The sequence below is a fragment of the Rhynchophorus ferrugineus genome, unplaced genomic scaffold (genome assembly GCF_030347505.1).
Source record: "Rhynchophorus ferrugineus isolate W39M unplaced genomic scaffold, kcgeb_rfMv2 rfM3, whole genome shotgun sequence".
NCBI lineage: Eukaryota > Metazoa > Arthropoda > Insecta > Coleoptera > Curculionidae > Rhynchophorus > Rhynchophorus ferrugineus.
The window spans coordinates 74,459,464-74,479,456 of NW_027472582.1; the positions used below are offsets into that span (position 1 = coordinate 74,459,464).

The following is a 19,993-nucleotide window of genomic DNA, read 5'->3' on the forward strand; positions in this document are numbered from 1 at the left end:
AATGGATCGATCAAGTTAATAGTAGTAAACTATCTGGATTAACCACAATGCAAATATACCACCGGCATCGTGTGTGTCACAGACATTTTAGTGAAGAATTTAGGGTAACCCTTCCTTCACGAACAGGTATTAGGGCAAATGCATATCCAACATTGTTTTTATCAGGTACATATAAAATTATCTATATATCTATTATATGTTTGTTTATTTATTGTTTGTTTACAGAAAGTCAACTTATTTATAAAGACGTTAATGGTAACAATGAGAACATTAATTTAAATAATCTTCCAAGTTGTTCGAGTGCTGTCAATGTGATATCTCCAAATAAAGAAGTCTTGCCAGAAGGTACTAATAAAAACCATTTAATTTTAGAATATCTTTAAAATATTTGTAGTTCTTATACACATCTTTAACTTTTTAGAACAACAATCGCAATGTTCAATAAAAGAAACTCCACGAAAAGGTAATACTTTTGATACATAATTTGTATAATTAATACTAGGGCTTTTTTTTAGCACGTAAAAGCTACAGTGGCATTATAAGGAAATTTGGTTCCTCTCGTCAAACATATTTGTCAGATGAAGTTAAAGATATTTATAACAAAGTAGTAACGTCTTATAAACATGTCACAAGAAATAAGAGATTAGTTGCCTCATTCAAAAGCAGATTTGCAAATATTAGTTCAAGTTTGCGTGCAGAATTACTAAAAAACTTATTTGAACATGTTAATAAGCCAACAGTAGATTTCTTTTTTTCTCAATTGGCAAATCAACCGAAGACACCTAAATCTAGACGTTTCACAATTCAGGAAAAAGTTTTTGCTATTGCTCTTTTAAAATCAAGCGGCAAGACCTATAAATTATTGTCAAAAATATTTGCTTTTCCCTCAAAGAGTACTTGTTTAGCATTGCTTAGGCAAATCCCAATGCGAGCAGGGCTAAATGAGCAAATAGATCCTGTATTGTGATGTTTGACGAGATGAGCCTGGCTCCCAATTTGCAATATAATATTAAAGAAGACTGTATCGATGGCTTGGAGAATACAGGGAGCTATAAAAGGGCAGCCATAGCAGACTATGTAAATGTGTTTATGGTGAAAGGATTATTTAGAAAATGGAAACAACCTATCTCCTTCACATATTCAAAAGGACCAATTAAATCGACATTATTAAAACATTTGATTGTTAAAGTTATTGGAAAATGTCGGGAGATAGGTTTAAAGGTCCTTTGCACAGTTTGCGACCAAGGGTCTGCTAATCAGGCTGCCATTAATAGTTTGCTGACCCAGTCAAGAAGTTGTTCTGAATTTCAAGTAAATGGGGAAAAGATAATTCCACTTTACGATATCCCTCATTTATTTAAAGGAATTCGGAACAATTTGTTAAAAAAAAACTTATACATTAAACTTGATAACAAACTAAACATTGCAAAATGGGAGCATATTATAGATCTGTACTACATCGATAGAGATGCGCCTATGAGGATATGCCCAAGATTAACAGAACAACATGTAATTCCAGGCAAAATAAACAAGATGAAAGTCAAGATTTGTACACAAGTGTTCAGCTATACAGTGGCCTCACATTTGGTGACTTTCTCAAAGTGGAGTAAGTATGCTGAAATATATCATGTATTAATAATAATTATAATTTTGTCTTGTTTTCAGAAGATAATCTTCCGAACGATGCTGAACAAACAGGTGCTGTTATAGCCTTTTTGGATAGTTTATTCGATAGTTGCAATTCCAGCAGCAAAACAGCGCCAGAATTCAAGCCTCTCCTTGAAGCCTTATCCTTAAGCTCACCACATGAGGAATTTTGGAGTAGAGCTATTATGTGTTTAAACAGTGCCAAATTTTATTGCCCTGTTAAGAAAGTATTTGTTACTGTGCCATCAATCAAAAACTTAATTGCTACTTTAAGGGGATTTATTTCCTTAAAGAAATCAGTTTTGTCTAAATTTAAAAATAATCACATTTGTTTAAGGAATCTTAACCAAGATTCCTTAGAAAATTTTTTTGGATCTATTAGAAGTCATGGAGTTAGAAACATACATCCTTCGCCTAGTATGTTTGAGAAATCTTTTAAAGCACTTATCATCACTTCATTTTTTTCACATCATTCGCCCGGAGCAAATTGTGAAGAAGATGAACATGTTGGCGCTTTAGATAACTTACATTATTTTTTAACTGGAGATGTAGCATCACCAGAGGTTGTAGAATCACCAGTTGAGTCTATATTTTCAGTTCCAGAGAACTTTGCTCTGAGGAAAACAAGAGTGGAACGTTGCACGTTAGTCTATATTTCAGGCTATTTGATAAAACTTCTGAGAAAAAAGACAACGTGCAATATCTGTCTACATTCTACATTAAGTAGTTCCACAGATCAAAAACTCGATACTGATTTTATAGAAGCGATGCAGCCGCGTAGACCCAAATTAACAACTCCATCAAGACTGTTTTACTATACTGTTTGTAGATCTTTAAGCTATCTCTTTTATTTAATACCTAGATTTTGTCATAAAAATAGCATATCTGTTATTCTGAGAGATGTCTTAAAAAAACACATAAATTTTAAACGTTTCAACTGCCCAGTCCATAGCGATTTTGAAGACCACATTTTAAATCTTATTGTCAAATGTTCATTGTATTTTTGGGTTAAACAAGTTAATTCAATATTAACAGGGAAGGACTTAAAGTTTACCTTCAGTATAGCACAAATACAAGATAGAACTCTAATAGATCCTATAAAATTGATGGCACTAAACAAATACGAAAAAGGGAGCAGGCGTTATAGAAGAGTATTTTAATTATTTTGTCTGGAGTATGGGGCTTTTAATTTTTTTTATTTACATTTTTGTAGTTTATTTATTTTTGCTTTTTGCAATTATGTATATTTCTGTTGTTTTTTATTATTATTTATATTATTTACATTTATGTATATTTGTATAGGATTTTATTTTAATAAATTAGTTTTTTAAATTAAATTCGATTTTCATTCAAATATTATTGGCCAGCGAATGTGACGTCATAAAATAGTCACGTGAAATGGCTGACCAATCAAAGCAAATTATTTTCCTTACAGGATTCTATATAATATTTTTAAACTAACCAATCAAATTCACGTTGTCAGCGCCACCAATGATTGGACTAAACAAGATTTTGCCCCACCACTTAGCATTGTAGTTGCATACCCCTGTATTAGCCACACATTATAATTTAGCGAATTTAGAAAACTGTTTATTTCATACGACATATGGCCAATCAAATCTTTTTCTATCTAGGCTACCAATCACATTGCTCAATACGTTCTCTGTCATCTGGGGAGTACAGTTTTGTTGACACTGTCAGTATTTAAATATAAATTGTAAAAAACTCCTTTTAGTTAACAATTCAGCTTCCGTATATATTTGCCTCCGAAAATCGAAAAAGTAGTCAATGGAGAATATTTTATTTATGCAGTATTGAATTTAAAAAAAAGATTGTTTACGTTATTCTGATGTACCAAGAAATGAATTAATATTTAATACAACTGTGATTTAGATGTTCGTTCACTAATTTTAAAATGTGTTATTTTCTTATTTCACAGGTATGTTGTATATTTAATGTTATTTATAGTTTATATAGCTAATATGGTAATATAGGGTATTATTAATAGAGTAACAGCACTGGTTAGCTTAAAGTATAACGAGTCTGCTTAGTGAATTAAGATACACTGTACCATAATACTCGTTATTAATTGGCGAAATTTAGAAATTAAACAGCCATTGTGCAAAAAAATGTTGTTTATTCAAAACATATCACTTGAAACCTTTGGGCACTTAATGAAAATATCTATTAAACAATATATCAATATACAATTAATGTCATGGCATCACTTAACTAAAATATATATCTATATATCTCTATAATGTAAAAAAATACATTTACCATTGGCCACACTATGTAAATCCAAAGGGCCAGCATAATTTATGTTACAATTATGATTAGCACATTCCAAAGCGTATATATATCTATCTATATCTATATATTTTTAGGACGTCGAAATGATTTAAAATAGCAAAATAAAATGTTTCATCTCGAAAAAAATTGATAAAAAATAATTTTGAATATATGGAATAAATAAAATGACATCGCTAATAAAAAAATATGAGCAAACTTATAAAATAGTAATCGAATCGGATATGTGAAGGAAACCATTCAAGTCCAGTTCATTTCGAGTAATATCAATTATGATATTGACATACTACTGTTGCTGTTGCATTTTGGCTTGTAATTGCGCTATCATCTCCTGCATTCGTTTCAGTTCTGCTTCCTTTTCTTGAAGAATTCTGTCTTTTTCCGTTGTTTTATCTTCGGTGATACTAAACAAGACCCCAAAACCATCACAGTTTGTTTTTTTTTGATAGTATTAAGTACTTACGTGTTTCTTTTCGGTGGTGGGGCTCCTTTAGCTAATCTCTCGCTCCTGTAGTTCTCGTAGTGCTCCCTCTGTGTGATATCCTGAAGGTCTTGCATGTGGGTTATCAACATCGTGCGAAGCTTGATAAAATCGCAGTGTTCCGGATTCTCGACTTCGACCACGCCCCAAGGGTACAATCTACCTCTCACCTTACGGCCCTTCACTTCCAACAAAGTGTTCGCCCCGCACACAGCGAAAGGAACCGCTTGTTTCAATTGACGCACCTGCTCTTTGTATTCCTCGTCCTCATCGGAATCGCACTCCGGCAAAGAAAATATCTTTATTCCATTTTCGGATATTTCGTCCAAGACCTTCTTCTTCAATTTTTGCATTTCCCTTTTGGTCAGTACATCAGCTTTGGCTATTACAGGAACAATGTTTACTTTGTTATGAAGTTGTTTCATAAATTCGATATCCAACGGTTTCAACCTAAAATTACATTATATATATATATATATATATATATATATATATATATATATAAGATAACGAAAAAATAAATTGAGATGAAAATATAATACACCCAGAAAGATAGTCAAACATTCTTTAACATTTTCACCAGGTCAATGTCAACATTTTTACTGCAGGGCAGTGATTCTCAAACTTTTTTTCTTGTGATAGAGTTAATAATTCAGTTTAATTCAGTCAATGTTTAAATAGTATAAATTATTTAACTCATTATAGATGGAAAAACATATAATGCGTCAATATATGTTTTCAAACAAAACGAAATGGTTAATCTCAAATGACTTTTCATCACTCATTATCAAGGTATTTTTTTTCATAATTACAGTCAAAATATTAGCAACAAACTCAAAATTTAATCAGAGAATAAACTTTAATTTCACGTAAAATGAATGTGTCATGCATTTAACCAATCACACAAATTGTTTGTATATTGTCTGCAGATTACAGTGCTTAGCGATTTTTATGTCATCTCTAAATATTTAAATAACATAGATTATTTAATTCTTTACCGATAAAAATATATATTGTAGTTTGTTAATAAATGAGGTAAATGAATGGTTTCAGTCAAAATCGAATAATTAACAATTAAGTTTGGCTTAATTTAAACAGTGGTTAGAATTTAACACATTGTCGGTAAATTAACGTTTCTATTAAAATTTCCTTACTTATTAACAGGTACATAATGTAATATTTAAATTATTTAAACTTCCTAAAATTAAAAATGTTAAAGGAAAATTAAAAAAGATAAGAAAGTGGTAATTATGAGTCAAACTATACAGTGTTATCAGAAACTTATTGGAATGCATGAAATAATGTAGTGCACCAGTTAGAGAAATCAATGGTACTTCCTGCATACATTATAAAAGGACCTGGGATTTAAATATTTAGAAAGCAAGCATAAATAACAAATATTCTTACCCATGCCCAAAAGGTGAAATAAAATAGAAACAACAGTGGATCCTATTATCAACAATATTCTTTCTGTTCAAACCGCTTTCATCCCTCAGGAACCTCTCGAATTGCTCATCAATGTACCTTATTATTTCCGAGAACGAGTCGGTATTGTCGATAGCATCCCCATATCCAGGGGTATCAACAACCGTCAGACGTAATTTAATTCCTCTTTCCTCTATTTCCACTGTTGTGGGTTCTAACTTTACGGTTTGTTTGAGTTTTTCTAGAAATAACACAAATCAGGAAATGTCTTAATGATTTAATTATCTTAACAGATGTTGTGGAAGAAAATGTAAATAGACAACATACCGACAGCATCTGGCACTATTCTTTCTGGATATAGGTCCGTTAAAAATAGGGCATTAACTAAAGTCGATTTTCCCAAGCCACTTTCACCTACTACCATTAAAGTAAATTCAAACCCTTTTTTGACCGACTTCCTGTGGACCTGATTTGGTAGGTTCGCAAAACCTACATATCCAGGTGTTTCAAGACTTGAAAACTGTAAAAAATTACAAAGTATTTAATGATAAACCGCCTCTATAATTTAACAAACGAATTGGAAAGAAGTAACTTAAAAATACTTCTACTAAATTTTTAATTATCTTTTTACTAAACAAAGACACCAGGCTCAGCAATTATTAATTTCAAGAAAACAAAAATTTACTTACAGACTTGACGGATTCACTAGACATGATTCTTCAAAAAAAACAAACCTGAATTAAATTTTGAACAAAACACTAAAAACCGGAGTAAAATTAATTCAAGTTTTGACAAACCCAAAGACAACAGTAAACTAAACTAGCGCCATGTTTTCGAACCGCAAAACTCGAAATTTTATTGGCGCTGTGTAGGTGTGGTCTGAAAACAATTAACAAGGCAGCCATTAGGAAATATAAAAGACCCTAAAATAGTAACTTTAGTATTTAAACCTGTTTATTAATATTACAATTTTAATGTATATACACAAAATATAGAGATATTCTTCGAATTCTCTATATTTTATGTGTATATATTAACACTTTTTCTATAACTCTTGTATATTTTGATCGATCGATATTTTTGATCCATATTTTTTGGCCAATGACGGTTATTTTTCGATATTAAAAAAAATAATTTATAAAATTATTTTATAATGAAAATTGTTTTTATACTGATATGAAAATATGTTTATATTTAGTTAGGTACGCTAATGGTAACATAATTATTTAGTTATTAATAATATTACTTACCAATACAACTATCAAATTCAATTACGTTTAATTTGTATTAAATAAATTTTGATAATTGTGATTTGTAAAATGTATATGATGGTAAATGTAAAAAATATAATTTGTATTATATATTATGCGATGCGGGTTTCATAAATATGAAATAATCGAATAATCATTTATTGAAAAGGGTTTTTTCGATTATATCAATTTCCAAAATATATCGACTGATATCAACACTACTAAATACTAAAGTTAATCGATTATAAATTATTGAATTCTAATATATTGATTATAGTGAAATTACCTTTTATCAGTTATATGTCTCAATTCTTTTTTGGCAGTTTTATTAATGTTCTTCAAAATAATTAGTCAATACATATTTATTTTTCGATAAATTATAATTTTAATATAAATCATAATTGTTTAAGCTTGATACAAAAAAAGTTTTTTGATACAGAAAAAACTTATATACTCCTAATATAAAAATTTGAATAATGAAAATTAGTGACAAAATATCTATCCAAACCATCTGACGGTATTCAATCTTGCCAGTTCGTTCAGATATTTCATTAGTATTCTTGGTTAAAATAGAGATCAGATAGACGTTGCTTGATAGTTGATTAAAAGAACTTTATTTAGAGTCTGAGATATTGACTTAATGTAGTGTGTAGAGTTCTTAATGCACATCTTCATTGTATTCATACAGAGCGAAGCCTTAAGGTTCAAATTTGTTTAACATTGACGTTTCTCTACACTGATCGCAGCGCCCACGGACAGTTCGGATGTTTTCGGAGTTTGCCGAATATGATGACATTTGCGTAGAATCAAAGTCGCCTCGCTCTGTTATATTGCCGGAAGACTGTAGCATTTCTTGCTCATTTATAAATAGTTGTTGAATTTTCTGTCGCATATACATATTCCGGAGAGATGGTAGACTCTTCATTTGAGGTAGTAAACTCATTAGAAACATATAGTCACTGTCCATTGTATTATCTATATCGGTTTTGGAAAAGATCGAAGCCCGTTTATCTAATGTATGTTCTATAGCTAAAAGTCGATCACAGATATCTGTTACTTTTTTCTTTTTTGATTTAAAAGCGATGTCGTTCTCATTCGCCCTTTTGTCGCCTTTGGAAGTCTGAAAAAATAAGCTTTGTTCATCTCTTCCTTCTTCTTCTTCTTCATCTCCATCTTTATCCTCTAAACTGTATGATCATGCGATTGCACTACACTACGTTCACGACTCATAGGCATATCACCACTTGAAGGCCTACTAGATAATGTGTCGGCCAGAAATGACATAGTTTCAAAATAAATCCATTTAGGTTTCTTCGCTACGTCGGTTCCAGAACGACCTTGCATTTTAATCAGTTCTTTGCGAAAATTATCTCTCATCGTCCTCCATTTGGTCTTTACTGCTTCAACTGAAAGAATAAACTATGTTGAAATTTAATTTATAACTTATAAATAAAGCCCAATTAAAATAAATAATATCATTTCCAGATAATTGTCCTAGAATTCTTGATTATTGAAGGAATCACAAAAATATGCACTTAATATTATAACGTAAGGGATTCTAAACATTAGCTCGTTTTAAAATTACAATTGCGATTACTAAGATTTTAATAGGAATAAAAACACAAATCATAGTAACCCTCGATATTAAGTCACTATAGTATCGAATTCGCTTTAAAATTAGCCAATATTTTCCTTCTCATTTGATTCTAGATAAAACAAGATACAATGCTATTTGGTACATTCGAACATGGAAGCTAATCAGCTTGCAAAACTCGCGTGGTTGCCAAGCGTCTGCAAAATTCTTCAAAACATTAGCGATGATAATTATAAGTTATAAACCGGCAAACGTTGCTTTGGTGCTTTGCTTGTTTTCATAAACTTCAAATTGCTGCTTGTTATTACTTAATACAAGCTATATTTACTACAAAGCCAAAATGAGCTAAAACTGAAAGTTGATGCATATATTTGCATACATTTAGATGACGTGGGTACACTGTTTTATTGAAGGGACTATATTCTTATTTTGTGTCCTGATATATGCAATTACAATAACTCCATAAAGTGGTTAAATGTCTAATTATTCTGAATTCTTAAACTATCTGCTTTATTTTTTTTACTTTACTTCTGTTATAACATTTGAGCTCATACATTGCCTATACATATTGATCGAAATGTATGAAACCCCTACCATCGCACACCCTTTAAACCCTTAGCAAAGCCGTATGATTCAATCAAACATGTATCAGTTACTCCGTCGCGTGGTGAAATATAATCCATCAAAGCACTTGGAAGACCAGATAGTATTTGGTGTTTGTAGTCTGGTCATAATAGAGCTTAACAGACATTTATTCCATTCGTTTGTTTTATATTCTCTATTAAAGAATTATTTAGATTCTGTATCTTTTCAGAATTTATCATCTAACATTTTCTTGTATGTACTTGCCTGTTGTACTCATTTCTTGACCAACTTCCACCCATAGTTTTTTTATGAGAAGCCTGTCGTGATATTCTTTGGATCGTTGGTCCCATAATGCATTTCTTGATTGCACACAAGCAATTAATTTATCAACATTCATTACGATAATCTGCAAAATTCGATAGCTTGTATAGGCAAGTATTAAAAAATCACACAAGCTTATTTTCGTCCGACAACGGAAAATGACACACGTGCACTGACGTTTAAACTCGAACGAACTGTTGCCGCAAGCGAATTTCGTTTGTTTTTATTGCGTGTACGTCCAGGCATGTACGCGCATAAAAACGCACGGACGCGCATCAAATAACCAAGGCCTACTCAGTGGCGGAGGGCACTTTTTTACAATTTTGTTGAAAAAAATTGTATTAAAAAACATTCGTAATTGATAATACCATTCCAGGTTATAGAACTAACTAAAATTATATAATACAAAACAGTAATATTGTTCATTATCCTAATACAAATAATTCAGAATTCATCAGAAATTTCTGCAACTTATACAATACAATACATACAATGAGTGTATAAGTGAAACACAATTTTTCAAAAAATATAGTTACTAGAAAGACCACTTTTTAATACAAAAAAATGTTAAATTCCTACTTAATATCAAATATTTAACGACCTAAAGTACATATAACCCACCTGGAGCCGAGAATTTCCAAATAACATTAATTATTATAACGAACTTTTTTTTAACTAACTTTTCTTGAAAAATACTTGGAATTCACAAGAGCTGACAACATCACAAAATTAAATATTAGTGTTCATTAAAACATACCTATAGACTGTTTGAAATTTATTTTGTACATACATCAAACGTACGTTTGTACAAAAATGTTATCAAATATAATTTATTTTCAGCCACAATAGTTTATAGGTTAGAGTTATAACCTCTTATCACTATTGCTTTCAAGAATTTTGCATATGCCTGACAACCGGACGACTTTAACGGGCTCATTCTTTTATGTGTTCCAACTAATCAGACAGCATTGTATCTCGTTTTAACTAAAATAAAATGAGAAGGAAAATATTGTCTGATTCTAAAACGAATTTACAAATTGCGGCAGGCAATCCATTAAACATCTTGATGACGTATATACAAAAAACCTTTGAATAGACTATATAATAATAATATAATATTTATCATCGAACGTATTATCAAATTCAGTTTATCAAAACGTAAAATCCATTTTAAACTCGCATTTTTCTTTTACTAAGTAACATTACTCTAGTTGTCGGTCTATAAAATTATATTTGCGTTTGTACTGCTGGGTACTGTCATATGTAAATATAATAAAACACAACCCTAACTTACAAACTATTGTGACTGTTCAATTAATATTTATATTACTATTTGTTGTCAAAGCTAAAATAAACGCAAACTTAAATTTGGTGCGGCAACGTTGCATTATAAACTTTGATGGCGTGCTTTAACTGTTTTATTGGAAGGACTATATGTACAATAAATAACGATCTGCAGACTATTGTTTCGTTCAATTGCAAACATGTGGTTGGAATTAAAAAAAACACTCAATTATAATATTAATTTATTTATCAGAAAAAAAAACAAAAACACCTTTTGTTAATTCGAATACAATTTAATTGTACTATCGGCTCCTGAAGAGAATACCCACGGTTGCAACGGATGAAAGTGTACACCGAATATACCAAAATCGTTAAAGGCTTGATGGTCCTGAAGCCTCTTCAGAGGTACTATTAATGGATTTTGCAATAAGTCGCTATAAAACAAATAACGAGATATAAATATAAAAGTACGTCTCACCTCATATTATTATACTTACTTATACACCATTCCGTGTGAAATTATCAAATTTCTATCGTCAGAACCTGACGCAAACAGTGGATATCTTTTATGGAACGCCACGCCACGCACGGCCGTACCGTGTAAGCGTAGGGTCTGGTAAGGTTTCGTACTTAAATCTAAATCAAACCATAACATCTTCCTATCGTAAGTTCCTGAAAATTGTGAAACATAGGATTAACTACAATTTAAAGAACGAATAGGCTGCGATGTAAACATGCCCGTCAATGTCAATATGATATGACGTAAATGACGTAACACGCTGAGTTGCTAGGCGACGGATAAATAAACAGAAAATGACATTGACAATATTGCCTTTATTCATTAATTTATTAAGTGTCAATTTTGGTGTATCCTACCAACCAGAGGGAACTCTGAATTTATCACTTACCCACTAGCAAATTATCGCCACCTGGATGAATTGCCATTGTTGAAATCCATTTGGAATTGGTTAGTAATTTCTTAACTTGAGCCTGCTTAATTAAATCATATATCCTAACGTGCCTTTGCGTCGCGACGAATAAAAATGGTTTAGTTGGGTGAAACAGTATCGACTGCACCAAACCTTTAGATTTTGCAAAGGGTAACTGACTTTTTCTCTTGGAAATCTGAGAAATTAACACCGACCGACTCTGTCCGTCTGGCATGACACAGCCGAAGTAATCGCCCTTACCATGCCATGTGACTTGTGTAACCATTTTAAAATGCTTAAGGTGCATTCTAACGCCTCTTTCATACAATTTCTCCTCTGGTTCACACCATTGAACAGTTGTTTTCACCCTATAAAATAATTTTCTCTATATATATAATCAAACTTACAGACATCATAGTCATTTTACCTTTCACTAACAACTACATCACTTTGTGGCACCTCCTTCAATACATCATCAGTCTTACCGGTTACCAGAAAATCACCTACACCAGGATTTATGATAAGGACGTCATTACCAGTAGCAACAAGTATTAACGATAGGGCGGCATTGGGACACCACTCAACACACCTAACAACACTATCGGTTTGTATAGTTTTTAAGCAACGTCCCGTATTCACCTCCCATATTTTCACTAAAACGAATAAAAACATATTGCAATGGTACTGATTTACCCAAGGACGTTATATTTACCAGTACAATCATCCGAGCCACTAAGTAAATACTGTCCAGTTTTGTCTGTACTGATTGATCTGACCATATCAGTATGACCTTTATACTCTATTGCCAAAGTATTAGGGAAAGGCTGAAGATCTCTAGGGCTTGGTAGTTTAGGAACTAGCGATTCGGGTTCTATGCTTAATTTCATCTTTATTGCCCTTGGGCAAAGATACAGATCCAAGCATCGTAAGAAACGCTCCTTGATATATCTAACGACAATATTAAAATCAAACATTACTAATATTAAAATATATTGAATGCAGTTATAGCAAACATTTTATTAATTTAGATTATTTACTGTTCAAGTGAAATAATAACATTCTATTAAGAGAATTTCAGTAATAAGTCACACAGCTCAAAAAAACTCGCGAAAAACGATTTCTATTCACATTGTTATTTCTTCTAATAAACTTATCAACTAATATATTATATTAGTTGTAATGTAGTGTTAATCGAATATAATCTGAAAGAAAACCAAATAAATTTTATAAGAATTACCTTGGATATGCCGGAACTCTTCTTAAAGATTCGTATTTCTGGGGGACAAAATGCAGTTTCCTTTTCCAGGGCGTGTTCTTTTGCTTGTTCCAATCCTTCATTTCTTTGGCGTCAAAGAGATACTCTGGCGGTGGGTTATACGATTCAGCGTGTCCAGGCAACAATCTTTTTGGTGCCGATATATGTTTATGAATTCTCCTCATATCCTCAGCCTGATCATCTGTGCTCCACAGCATGTAAAACTGAGGTTCCTTCTTCGCCCTTAATTTCTCCCGTTCCTCCCTGGTTTTGATCCATCCCATTTTTAAAGCATGTACCAATTTCGAAACTTTTTTTGCTTCCGTCCTGCTTGGTAAGAATGATCTTTTATGCTCGGGGAAACTCCTAATGGGCATTTTCTCAACTTCGCTTGTAAACCTTAAAAAAAAACAAATTTACCAGCTCACTAATAGTATCACTAAATTACTTACCATTCAATCCAAGGAGCATATTCATCAAAACTAACATCAGGAATTTTTTGTGCCTTGATTCTTTTTATTAAATTTATGTCCTCATCACTTAAAATCACATTTTGCCCCGTCTGTGGATCCTTAACAGTTCTCCAAAAATCAGGATCCTCCATCCTCTTTAAAAATTCATCCAAGTGATCTCCAGTCTCTGGTTTTATAATTTTGTTTCCATCCCAGTCATAGCCCAAGTGTTTATATTCGTCATACCTAAATGTATTTTTTTATATCATTTTAAACAAAGCAAAAGGGCTAGTCTATAAAATTATAAAAAAAGAAAAATGTTTTACCAATTTTTAGGAATGTTACCAGTAGTATTTCTAATATCTTCTTCATCACTTGTGTCATGATCTTCATATTCATTTGTAGTGACTAATGATTTACTACCTTCAATCTTGTCACTGATTGCTTCTGATGTTTGAACCTTAACTTCAGTTTTAGCCTTGTGTTTTTCAACTTGTGCTTTATCTTTTGACTTATATTTGTTCTTATCTTGTTTCGTACCTTCATGTTTATCACCAATTTGGGCCTCTTCTTCAGAAGTTTCATCTTCTTTGTTGTCACTAAGTTCATCTTGCTCATCATCTTCCTCTGAAATGAAATTATAGTCAATCCAATTTAATTGTAATCAAGTACAATATAAAATACCATTTTCTGAACCTTCAGCAGATGATACATCGTCAGGATTTTCTTCACTTTCTTCTTCAGAAGATTCGTAATTTTCATTATCGCTCTCGTCTATTTCGCTCTCATCAATATCAGCCTCAGAATCAGAGGAATCGTCCTCCTTTATCTGATCTTTAAAAAAATCCTAAAACATAAACACTGGAATCGGACAAACTCTATAAATAAAAAGTTTTACCTCTTCTTCAGAATCCTCTGTGTCTTCTATATTATTAAGATCTCGCTCTTTAACCGTAGTTTTGTCTAACTTCCTTTTCTGTGGCTTCTCTAATTTACCCATATTTGAAAAAATATTCGGCTATAAAAAATTAAAATGTATGTTTTTATTGTGACACACGTGCCAAATGATAGGTTAAGAATGTCAGGATAATAGTTGAAATGTCTAACAATTCGTAGTTCAATTATATTTCAAAAATAAATTAGAAGAGATTACAACATAACCCTACTTGCACGTGTCAATTATTTGTGTATTTATTTTGTGTTCACCATGGGAAAGTTAAATGTTTCCTTGTTACGATATCTTACAAATGAAGATTTTAGAGTACTCACTGCCATTGAAATGGGAATGAAAAATCATGAGCTTGTTCCGGGGCCTATGACAGCATCGATTGCTAATTTACAACATGGGGGAGTACATAAATTGTTAAGAGAGTTGTGTAAACACAGATTATTAACGTATGAAAGGGGTAAAAGATATGATGGTTATAGATTAACCAATATGGGTTATGATTATCTTGCTTTACATTCACTAACAAAACGTGATGTGATAGCTTCTTTTGGAAACCAAATCGGTGTTGGCAAGGAAAGTAACATATACATTATAGCAGATCCTGAAGGTCAAGAAATTTGCTTAAAATTACATCGTTTAGGTCGAGTATGTTTTAAGAAAGTTACTGAGAAAAGAGATTACCATAAACACAGGTATTATATTTATATTCAATAGTACAGGTATATATTAACATGATACTTTTAGAAAATCTGCTTCCTGGCTTTATCTCTCACGAATTTCTGCTACAAAAGAATTTGCGTATATGAAAGCTTTATATGATAGAAAATTCCCAGTACCAAAACCAATTGACTTTAATAGGCATTGTGTAGTTATGGAACTGATTCAAGGTATAATCTTAAGTTCATTATAAAAATATGTTGATAGTAATGTAGATATTTTTAAGGCACTCTTTTAAATCATGTAATGGAGGTAAATGATGTAGAAGCATTATATGATGAATTAATGAATTTAATTGTGAGATTTGCTGATTCTGGTGTAATTCATGGTGATTTTAATGAATTCAATATTATTTTAACTGAAGAAGAGAAACCAGTTATCATTGATTTCCCTCAGATGATGTCAACAGAACATCCAAATGGTGAAATGTATTTTAATAGAGATGTAAACTGTATAAGAAATTTTTTCAAGAAAAGGTAACCAGGTAGAGTAAAAGGATGCAACTTTTATTAATTATGTTTTCCAGATTTGATTATGAAAGTGAAATATATCCAAAATTCACAGATATACAGAGAACAGATATTTTGGATGCAGAGGTGTTATGTACCGGGTTTACTAAACAAATGGCAAAAGACTTAAATCTGGAGCTTGGTTTAGAAAGCGATCAAGATGAAGAGTCTCATTCAGATGATGAATCAGGTCAAACTAAAAAAAATGAGGAGATTCATGAACGAGGTAATGTTATACTACTTAAAATTAAATAATATCTATTACATATGCATGTTGTTTTAGAGCATGAAGCACATTGTGATAATGTAAAAGAAACTGATGCCAAACCTCCTAACTATTCATGTATTGAAACGGTAATGGAACACATGGAAAATACGAAGATTGTTGATGATTCTGATGATGGATTCAGTAATGGTGATGATGATGATGATTTTATTGAGTCAAGAAGTATCAGGTCCACCGCAACAACAATACATCCAGATGAAATAAAAAGAAGAATCAAAAAGCAAATGACAGCAAAGAATATTAGGGACCAGAGAAAGCAGTGTGTAGCAAAAGGTGAAGCCAATGCTGTGACTAGGGTTAGAAGAGAAAATAGAGATACTGTAAAGCATAGTGTAGGAATTTGGGGATATGACTAAATATATATTTTATTAGTTTGATTCTGTTATTCAATTCGTTCATGTACTTACAAAAATATCGGAAAGGAGTTTGGCAAAAATACATTGTCTTGACAGCTCTTAGACAGAGCCTTATATTGATCATCAGATGTTTCTCAAAGCATACTGATTTCTTTCAAATCTGTGTACATTTTCAATAAGTAATTTTTTTATTTCAATACTATATTTCTTACATTTAGAAGTTGTGTTGCCAATTATATATTTACTTTATTTAAAAAGATTTTACTTTTTGTAGATTGAAGAAAGTTTTAAAGGTATTATACGATGAAAATGTATTTCATTGGCGATGTAATTTGTAATGCAATTTTTAACTTGTAAGAAAGTATAACTAGGGTCGCTAAAAAAGTGATTATATTTTATTTTGCAGTGTTTTGATTGAGAAAATATCCAAAATTATGGGTTATACATGGTATGTACATACTATACAAAACAAATGGCGGGGTTTTCAAGTATTTTTATTAAAAATATTATATTAACAGTTAAAAGTTAAATTACGATAACAAATTTTCCATCAGGGTACGTCTTTTGTGTTCAGCTTCAATAGAAACAGCACTGCGTCCTCTCGACCCTGAATCAATACTGTCCCGATGCAGTTCTTGTATCTCTTTTTCTATGTTCAATATATCATCTGGGTTACCGTCGTTTTGAAGAATGCATATATTGTGCAGTATGCAAGCCATTTTGGTTACCGCGAGGATAACATCAACTTTTCGAGTATCCATGAATTTTAAACGAATGAATCGCCCTCTCATCATAGCGAAGGCTTCATCTGCAATGGCTCTCGTTTGCGACAGTCTGCCATTGAAAGCCCTCTTCTGGTCGTCGAGGTTTTCGGTGTAGTCCACCATAATATATTCTTCTAGTTTAAAGTCTTTGTCTCCTACAATATAACTACCCTTTGGAAACGAATATTTCGGGTCCTTACATCCCAAATCCGATTTACGGAACAAAGCAGCTGTATGTAAATATTTCTGATTTTGTTGATGTAGATAAACGTCGGTAAACGATTTTCGATTATCGCACACTCCTTGCAGGTAAATTGAATTGTACAATTTAGTGTAGCTATAAACTTTAGTGTTTCGGCATAAAGGGGTTTTGATATGATAACCTTTGACACAGCCAATAACACCTAAAAAATATTATTGTATATGTGCCTTCAAATATATGTATCCATTCCATACCGGGAACACCGCTGATTTTCTCAAATTCCTTCATTATATTATTCGCCTGTTCCTCAGAAGGCCATGAAATGATACCATTTTGATCATTGACATCATCTATCAAGTAACCCATGAGGAAGAGATTTTTCCAAGTGAACGGTATCGTGTTGAATCTGGTAACGACACTTCTGTAATTTATTTTCCCTAATTAACTATGTTTTCTTAATTCCTTTTAAATCATATAAAAGCTAATTATTTTTTGAAACTGTTTCAAGTAAAAGCAATCTGAATAATGATTCAAATAATGGTGCTTTTTCACTAACAAGTGTTAATACTCACTTTAAACCCTCTGTGGTTCCCATATACCATAAACAAATTAGCAATTCCTTTTCTAGCACGTCATAACTGTACTTCGCTTGTTTTGAAGCAATACCATACAATTTTCTCATTAAAAAATGAAATGTGCTCCGGTTCATTCTGAAATGTAACTTGAATTGCTCGGATGATCCTGAAAAAGATCTAATGGGGACAGTCTCATATGAAGCAACATCATCTTCGATTGTCTTCATATTATTTGGTATATCTTCTGCCAGAGTTGCACCACCTTCAAATAAATCCGAAGATACCAACTAATTACATGTAATTTTTTAAACCTTACTTGCAGCATTTTTTCCCGGTTTCATTATACCATTATTGCTATTACAAACATTTATTTTTGCCCTAAAAAAGAAATATTGCAACAAAGCAATCACTATCGTAACGAACATTTTCGACAACGTTAAAAAATAGTAACATTTGATAGTAGTATGTTGCTAAATGTTTTTATATCATTTAAAAAAATCTATATTATGTACGTAAAAGTTGTTTAGTGTGGATTAAACCTAATATTTGACACAAACTTACTGCTTAAATCCATGCCTTTCCTTTGAATCAGCATCGTCTAATTCTGGGTTTGTACTAGCGTCTGTCATATCCTATGATATATAGTATTTTAACTTTTTTGTTAACAATTGTTTTTCGGTAACAAATGTTATATTTAGTGTCAACAAAAAAACAAGACACGATATGTTTTAAATTTGACAAATAATTTTTAAATGTAGTCTAGCACAGGTCCTCCAAGCATTCACCGTGAATAATTTCTTGTACGGTATATCGTAGGAACACGGTGGGTAATAAAAAGAAGAGGTTATTTTCAGTAATATGACGTCCTATCATGTAACAAGTCGACTAGATCGGAGAACTCTGGTATTTTGATTCATCAAAAAAATTAATGCTGATGGAGTTTTAGTTTTAAAATATAAGGTACTGTGTTGTCTTCCTAGTTTTTTCACAAGGAGATATTTTTTTAGATTTATCAACGAAAAGTGTTGAAAGATATTATTACTTCCGACATATAGTCCAGAGATTTTTCTACGTGAATGTTATCAGAGGTCATTTACAACTGCAGTGCTAACTTAGAATGAAGACATTCTGTCAACTTAAAAAGCAATTTTTAAACTTACTTGTATTTGCCCCTCTGATTTATCGATTGAATGACATACTTGGGATAAAATAATACTTCCTTTATAGGGATTGGGTAAATAATCATGATCGTTTATATGATCTCCATTGTTTGGTATTATTGTGAATGGTACATGCACAGCTTTTCTGTTAGTCGAAAACCTAAAATATGATTAGAGTGAAATATAAACATAGTTTAATCAAATATTAATATATACTTGGTAGTAAATTGGTGCTTATTTACATTGTGCTTTGGCATCAATTTAATCCTTTTGGGTATGTTTCTATTATAAACTCTTTTTTTACGGCTTGCATTTTTTTTAGAACACGTTCGATACAAGAAGGTCAAGTCTTGGTACGAAATGTTGTTGATTGTAACATATTCAGGTACGTCAAAGTCTTGACCTAAGGACGACCTAGATTATCATTTGTTACATAAATTAAAGAACATTAAATTATGGACCATAAAAATAGATTTACCTATTTCGGGTATACTACTGATTAAACGCTCGACTAGTTTTTGATTATCCTCTTCTGTTATATCTGAGCTAATACTTTCTTCCTGCTTGATGTTTGTCATTTGTTCGAAATCTCGAGACTCCTCAATTATTTCGATATCTTTAACATCCGGTGATTCAAAACATTCATTTGCGGATTGCATAACTTCGGTTGTACTGTTTAATGACAAAAAGATTTGTTTATGTTTTTCGTCTGATAATTTAACTTGGTGTGTTACAAGGCCTTAAAAAATTAGCATACATTAATTTTACTATATCTATAGATAACGCTTGTACTGGGTAAAACCATGTTTCCCACAATTATATATATTGAATAAATATCAAATTACAATTGACACAAGTTAGATACTATGTCACTGTGTATGTGTGTTATGTGTGCTATGTACTATGTGCTCCCATATTTTTGCAGTCACAAAACTCAGAAAG

At 31.7% G+C, this 19,993-nt stretch overlaps 4 protein-coding genes across 4 annotated transcripts; 1 reads left to right on the top strand and 3 right to left on the bottom strand.

Annotated features, from left to right (window-relative positions):
- Positions 1-3,764: 3,764 nt before the first annotated feature.
- Positions 3,765-6,743, bottom strand: Septin1 (Septin 1). Its single transcript, XM_076397743.1, has 5 exons — positions 6,553-6,743; positions 6,191-6,383; positions 5,846-6,104; positions 4,421-4,888; positions 3,765-4,361 (listed from the first exon to the last, which is right to left on the bottom strand). Exons 1-5 carry the CDS (start codon positions 6,574-6,576, stop codon positions 4,244-4,246), a joined length of 1,062 nt encoding a protein of 353 aa, XP_076253858.1. The 5' UTR covers positions 6,577-6,743; the 3' UTR covers positions 3,765-4,243.
- A 714-nt stretch (positions 6,744-7,457) lies between these two features.
- On the bottom strand, positions 7,458-9,814 carry LOC143192416 (uncharacterized). Its single transcript, XM_076397773.1, has 2 exons — positions 9,557-9,814; positions 7,458-8,519 (listed from the first exon to the last, which is right to left on the bottom strand). The coding sequence occupies exons 1-2, from the start codon at positions 9,687-9,689 to the stop codon at positions 8,296-8,298; spliced, it is 357 nt and encodes a 118-aa protein (XP_076253888.1). The 5' UTR covers positions 9,690-9,814; the 3' UTR covers positions 7,458-8,295.
- Positions 9,815-11,126: 1,312 nt separating this feature from the next.
- LOC143192373 (ribosome biogenesis protein BOP1 homolog) lies at positions 11,127-14,690 on the bottom strand. The gene is made up of 10 exons (XM_076397693.1): positions 14,432-14,690; positions 14,218-14,380; positions 13,860-14,160; positions 13,534-13,779; positions 13,064-13,480; positions 12,539-12,774; positions 12,254-12,479; positions 11,806-12,194; positions 11,395-11,569; positions 11,127-11,331 (listed from the first exon to the last, which is right to left on the bottom strand). Exons 1-10 carry the CDS (start codon positions 14,531-14,533, stop codon positions 11,175-11,177), a joined length of 2,412 nt encoding a protein of 803 aa, XP_076253808.1. The 5' UTR covers positions 14,534-14,690; the 3' UTR covers positions 11,127-11,174.
- RIOK2 (RIO kinase 2) lies at positions 14,677-16,371 on the top strand. The gene is made up of 5 exons (XM_076397739.1): positions 14,677-15,174; positions 15,227-15,369; positions 15,426-15,675; positions 15,726-15,934; positions 15,992-16,371. The coding sequence occupies exons 1-5, from the start codon at positions 14,741-14,743 to the stop codon at positions 16,348-16,350; spliced, it is 1,395 nt and encodes a 464-aa protein (XP_076253854.1). The 5' UTR covers positions 14,677-14,740; the 3' UTR covers positions 16,351-16,371.
- The last annotated feature ends 3,622 nt before the right edge of the window (positions 16,372-19,993 follow it).

Excerpts from the sequence above, each read along its gene's own strand:
- Septin1 (XM_076397743.1), bottom strand. The coding sequence starts at position 6,576 with ATGTCTAGTGAATCCGTCAAGTCT. Across the intron at positions 6,384-6,552 it reads CTAGTGAATCCGTCAAGTCT|TTTTCAAGTCTTGAAACACC; the intron begins GTAAGTAAATTT and ends AATTTTTTACAG. Across the intron at positions 4,889-5,845 it reads ATTTCACCTTTTGGGCATGG|GTTGAAACCGTTGGATATCG; the intron begins GTAAGAATATTT and ends ATGTAATTTTAG.
- LOC143192416 (XM_076397773.1), bottom strand. The coding sequence starts at position 9,689 with ATGAATGTTGATAAATTAATTGCTTGTGTGCAATCAAGAAATGCATTA. Across the intron at positions 8,520-9,556 it reads TCAAGAAATGAGTACAACAG|TTGAAGCAGTAAAGACCAAA; the intron begins GCAAGTACATAC and ends TTATTCTTTCAG.
- LOC143192373 (XM_076397693.1), bottom strand. The coding sequence starts at position 14,533 with ATGGGTAAATTAGAGAAGCCACAGAAAAGGAAGTTAGACAAAACTACG. Across the intron at positions 12,775-13,063 it reads AGAGTTCCGGCATATCCAAG|ATATATCAAGGAGCGTTTCT; the intron begins GTAATTCTTATA and ends TATTGTCGTTAG. Across the intron at positions 12,480-12,538 it reads TGGCTCGGATGATTGTACTG|TGAAAATATGGGAGGTGAAT; the intron begins GTAAATATAACG and ends TATTCGTTTTAG.
- RIOK2 (XM_076397739.1), top strand. The coding sequence starts at position 14,741 with ATGGGAAAGTTAAATGTTTCCTTGTTACGATATCTTACAAATGAAGAT. Across the intron at positions 15,175-15,226 it reads AGAGATTACCATAAACACAG|AAAATCTGCTTCCTGGCTTT; the intron begins GTATTATATTTA and ends TGATACTTTTAG. Across the intron at positions 15,370-15,425 it reads AGTTATGGAACTGATTCAAG|GCACTCTTTTAAATCATGTA; the intron begins GTATAATCTTAA and ends GATATTTTTAAG.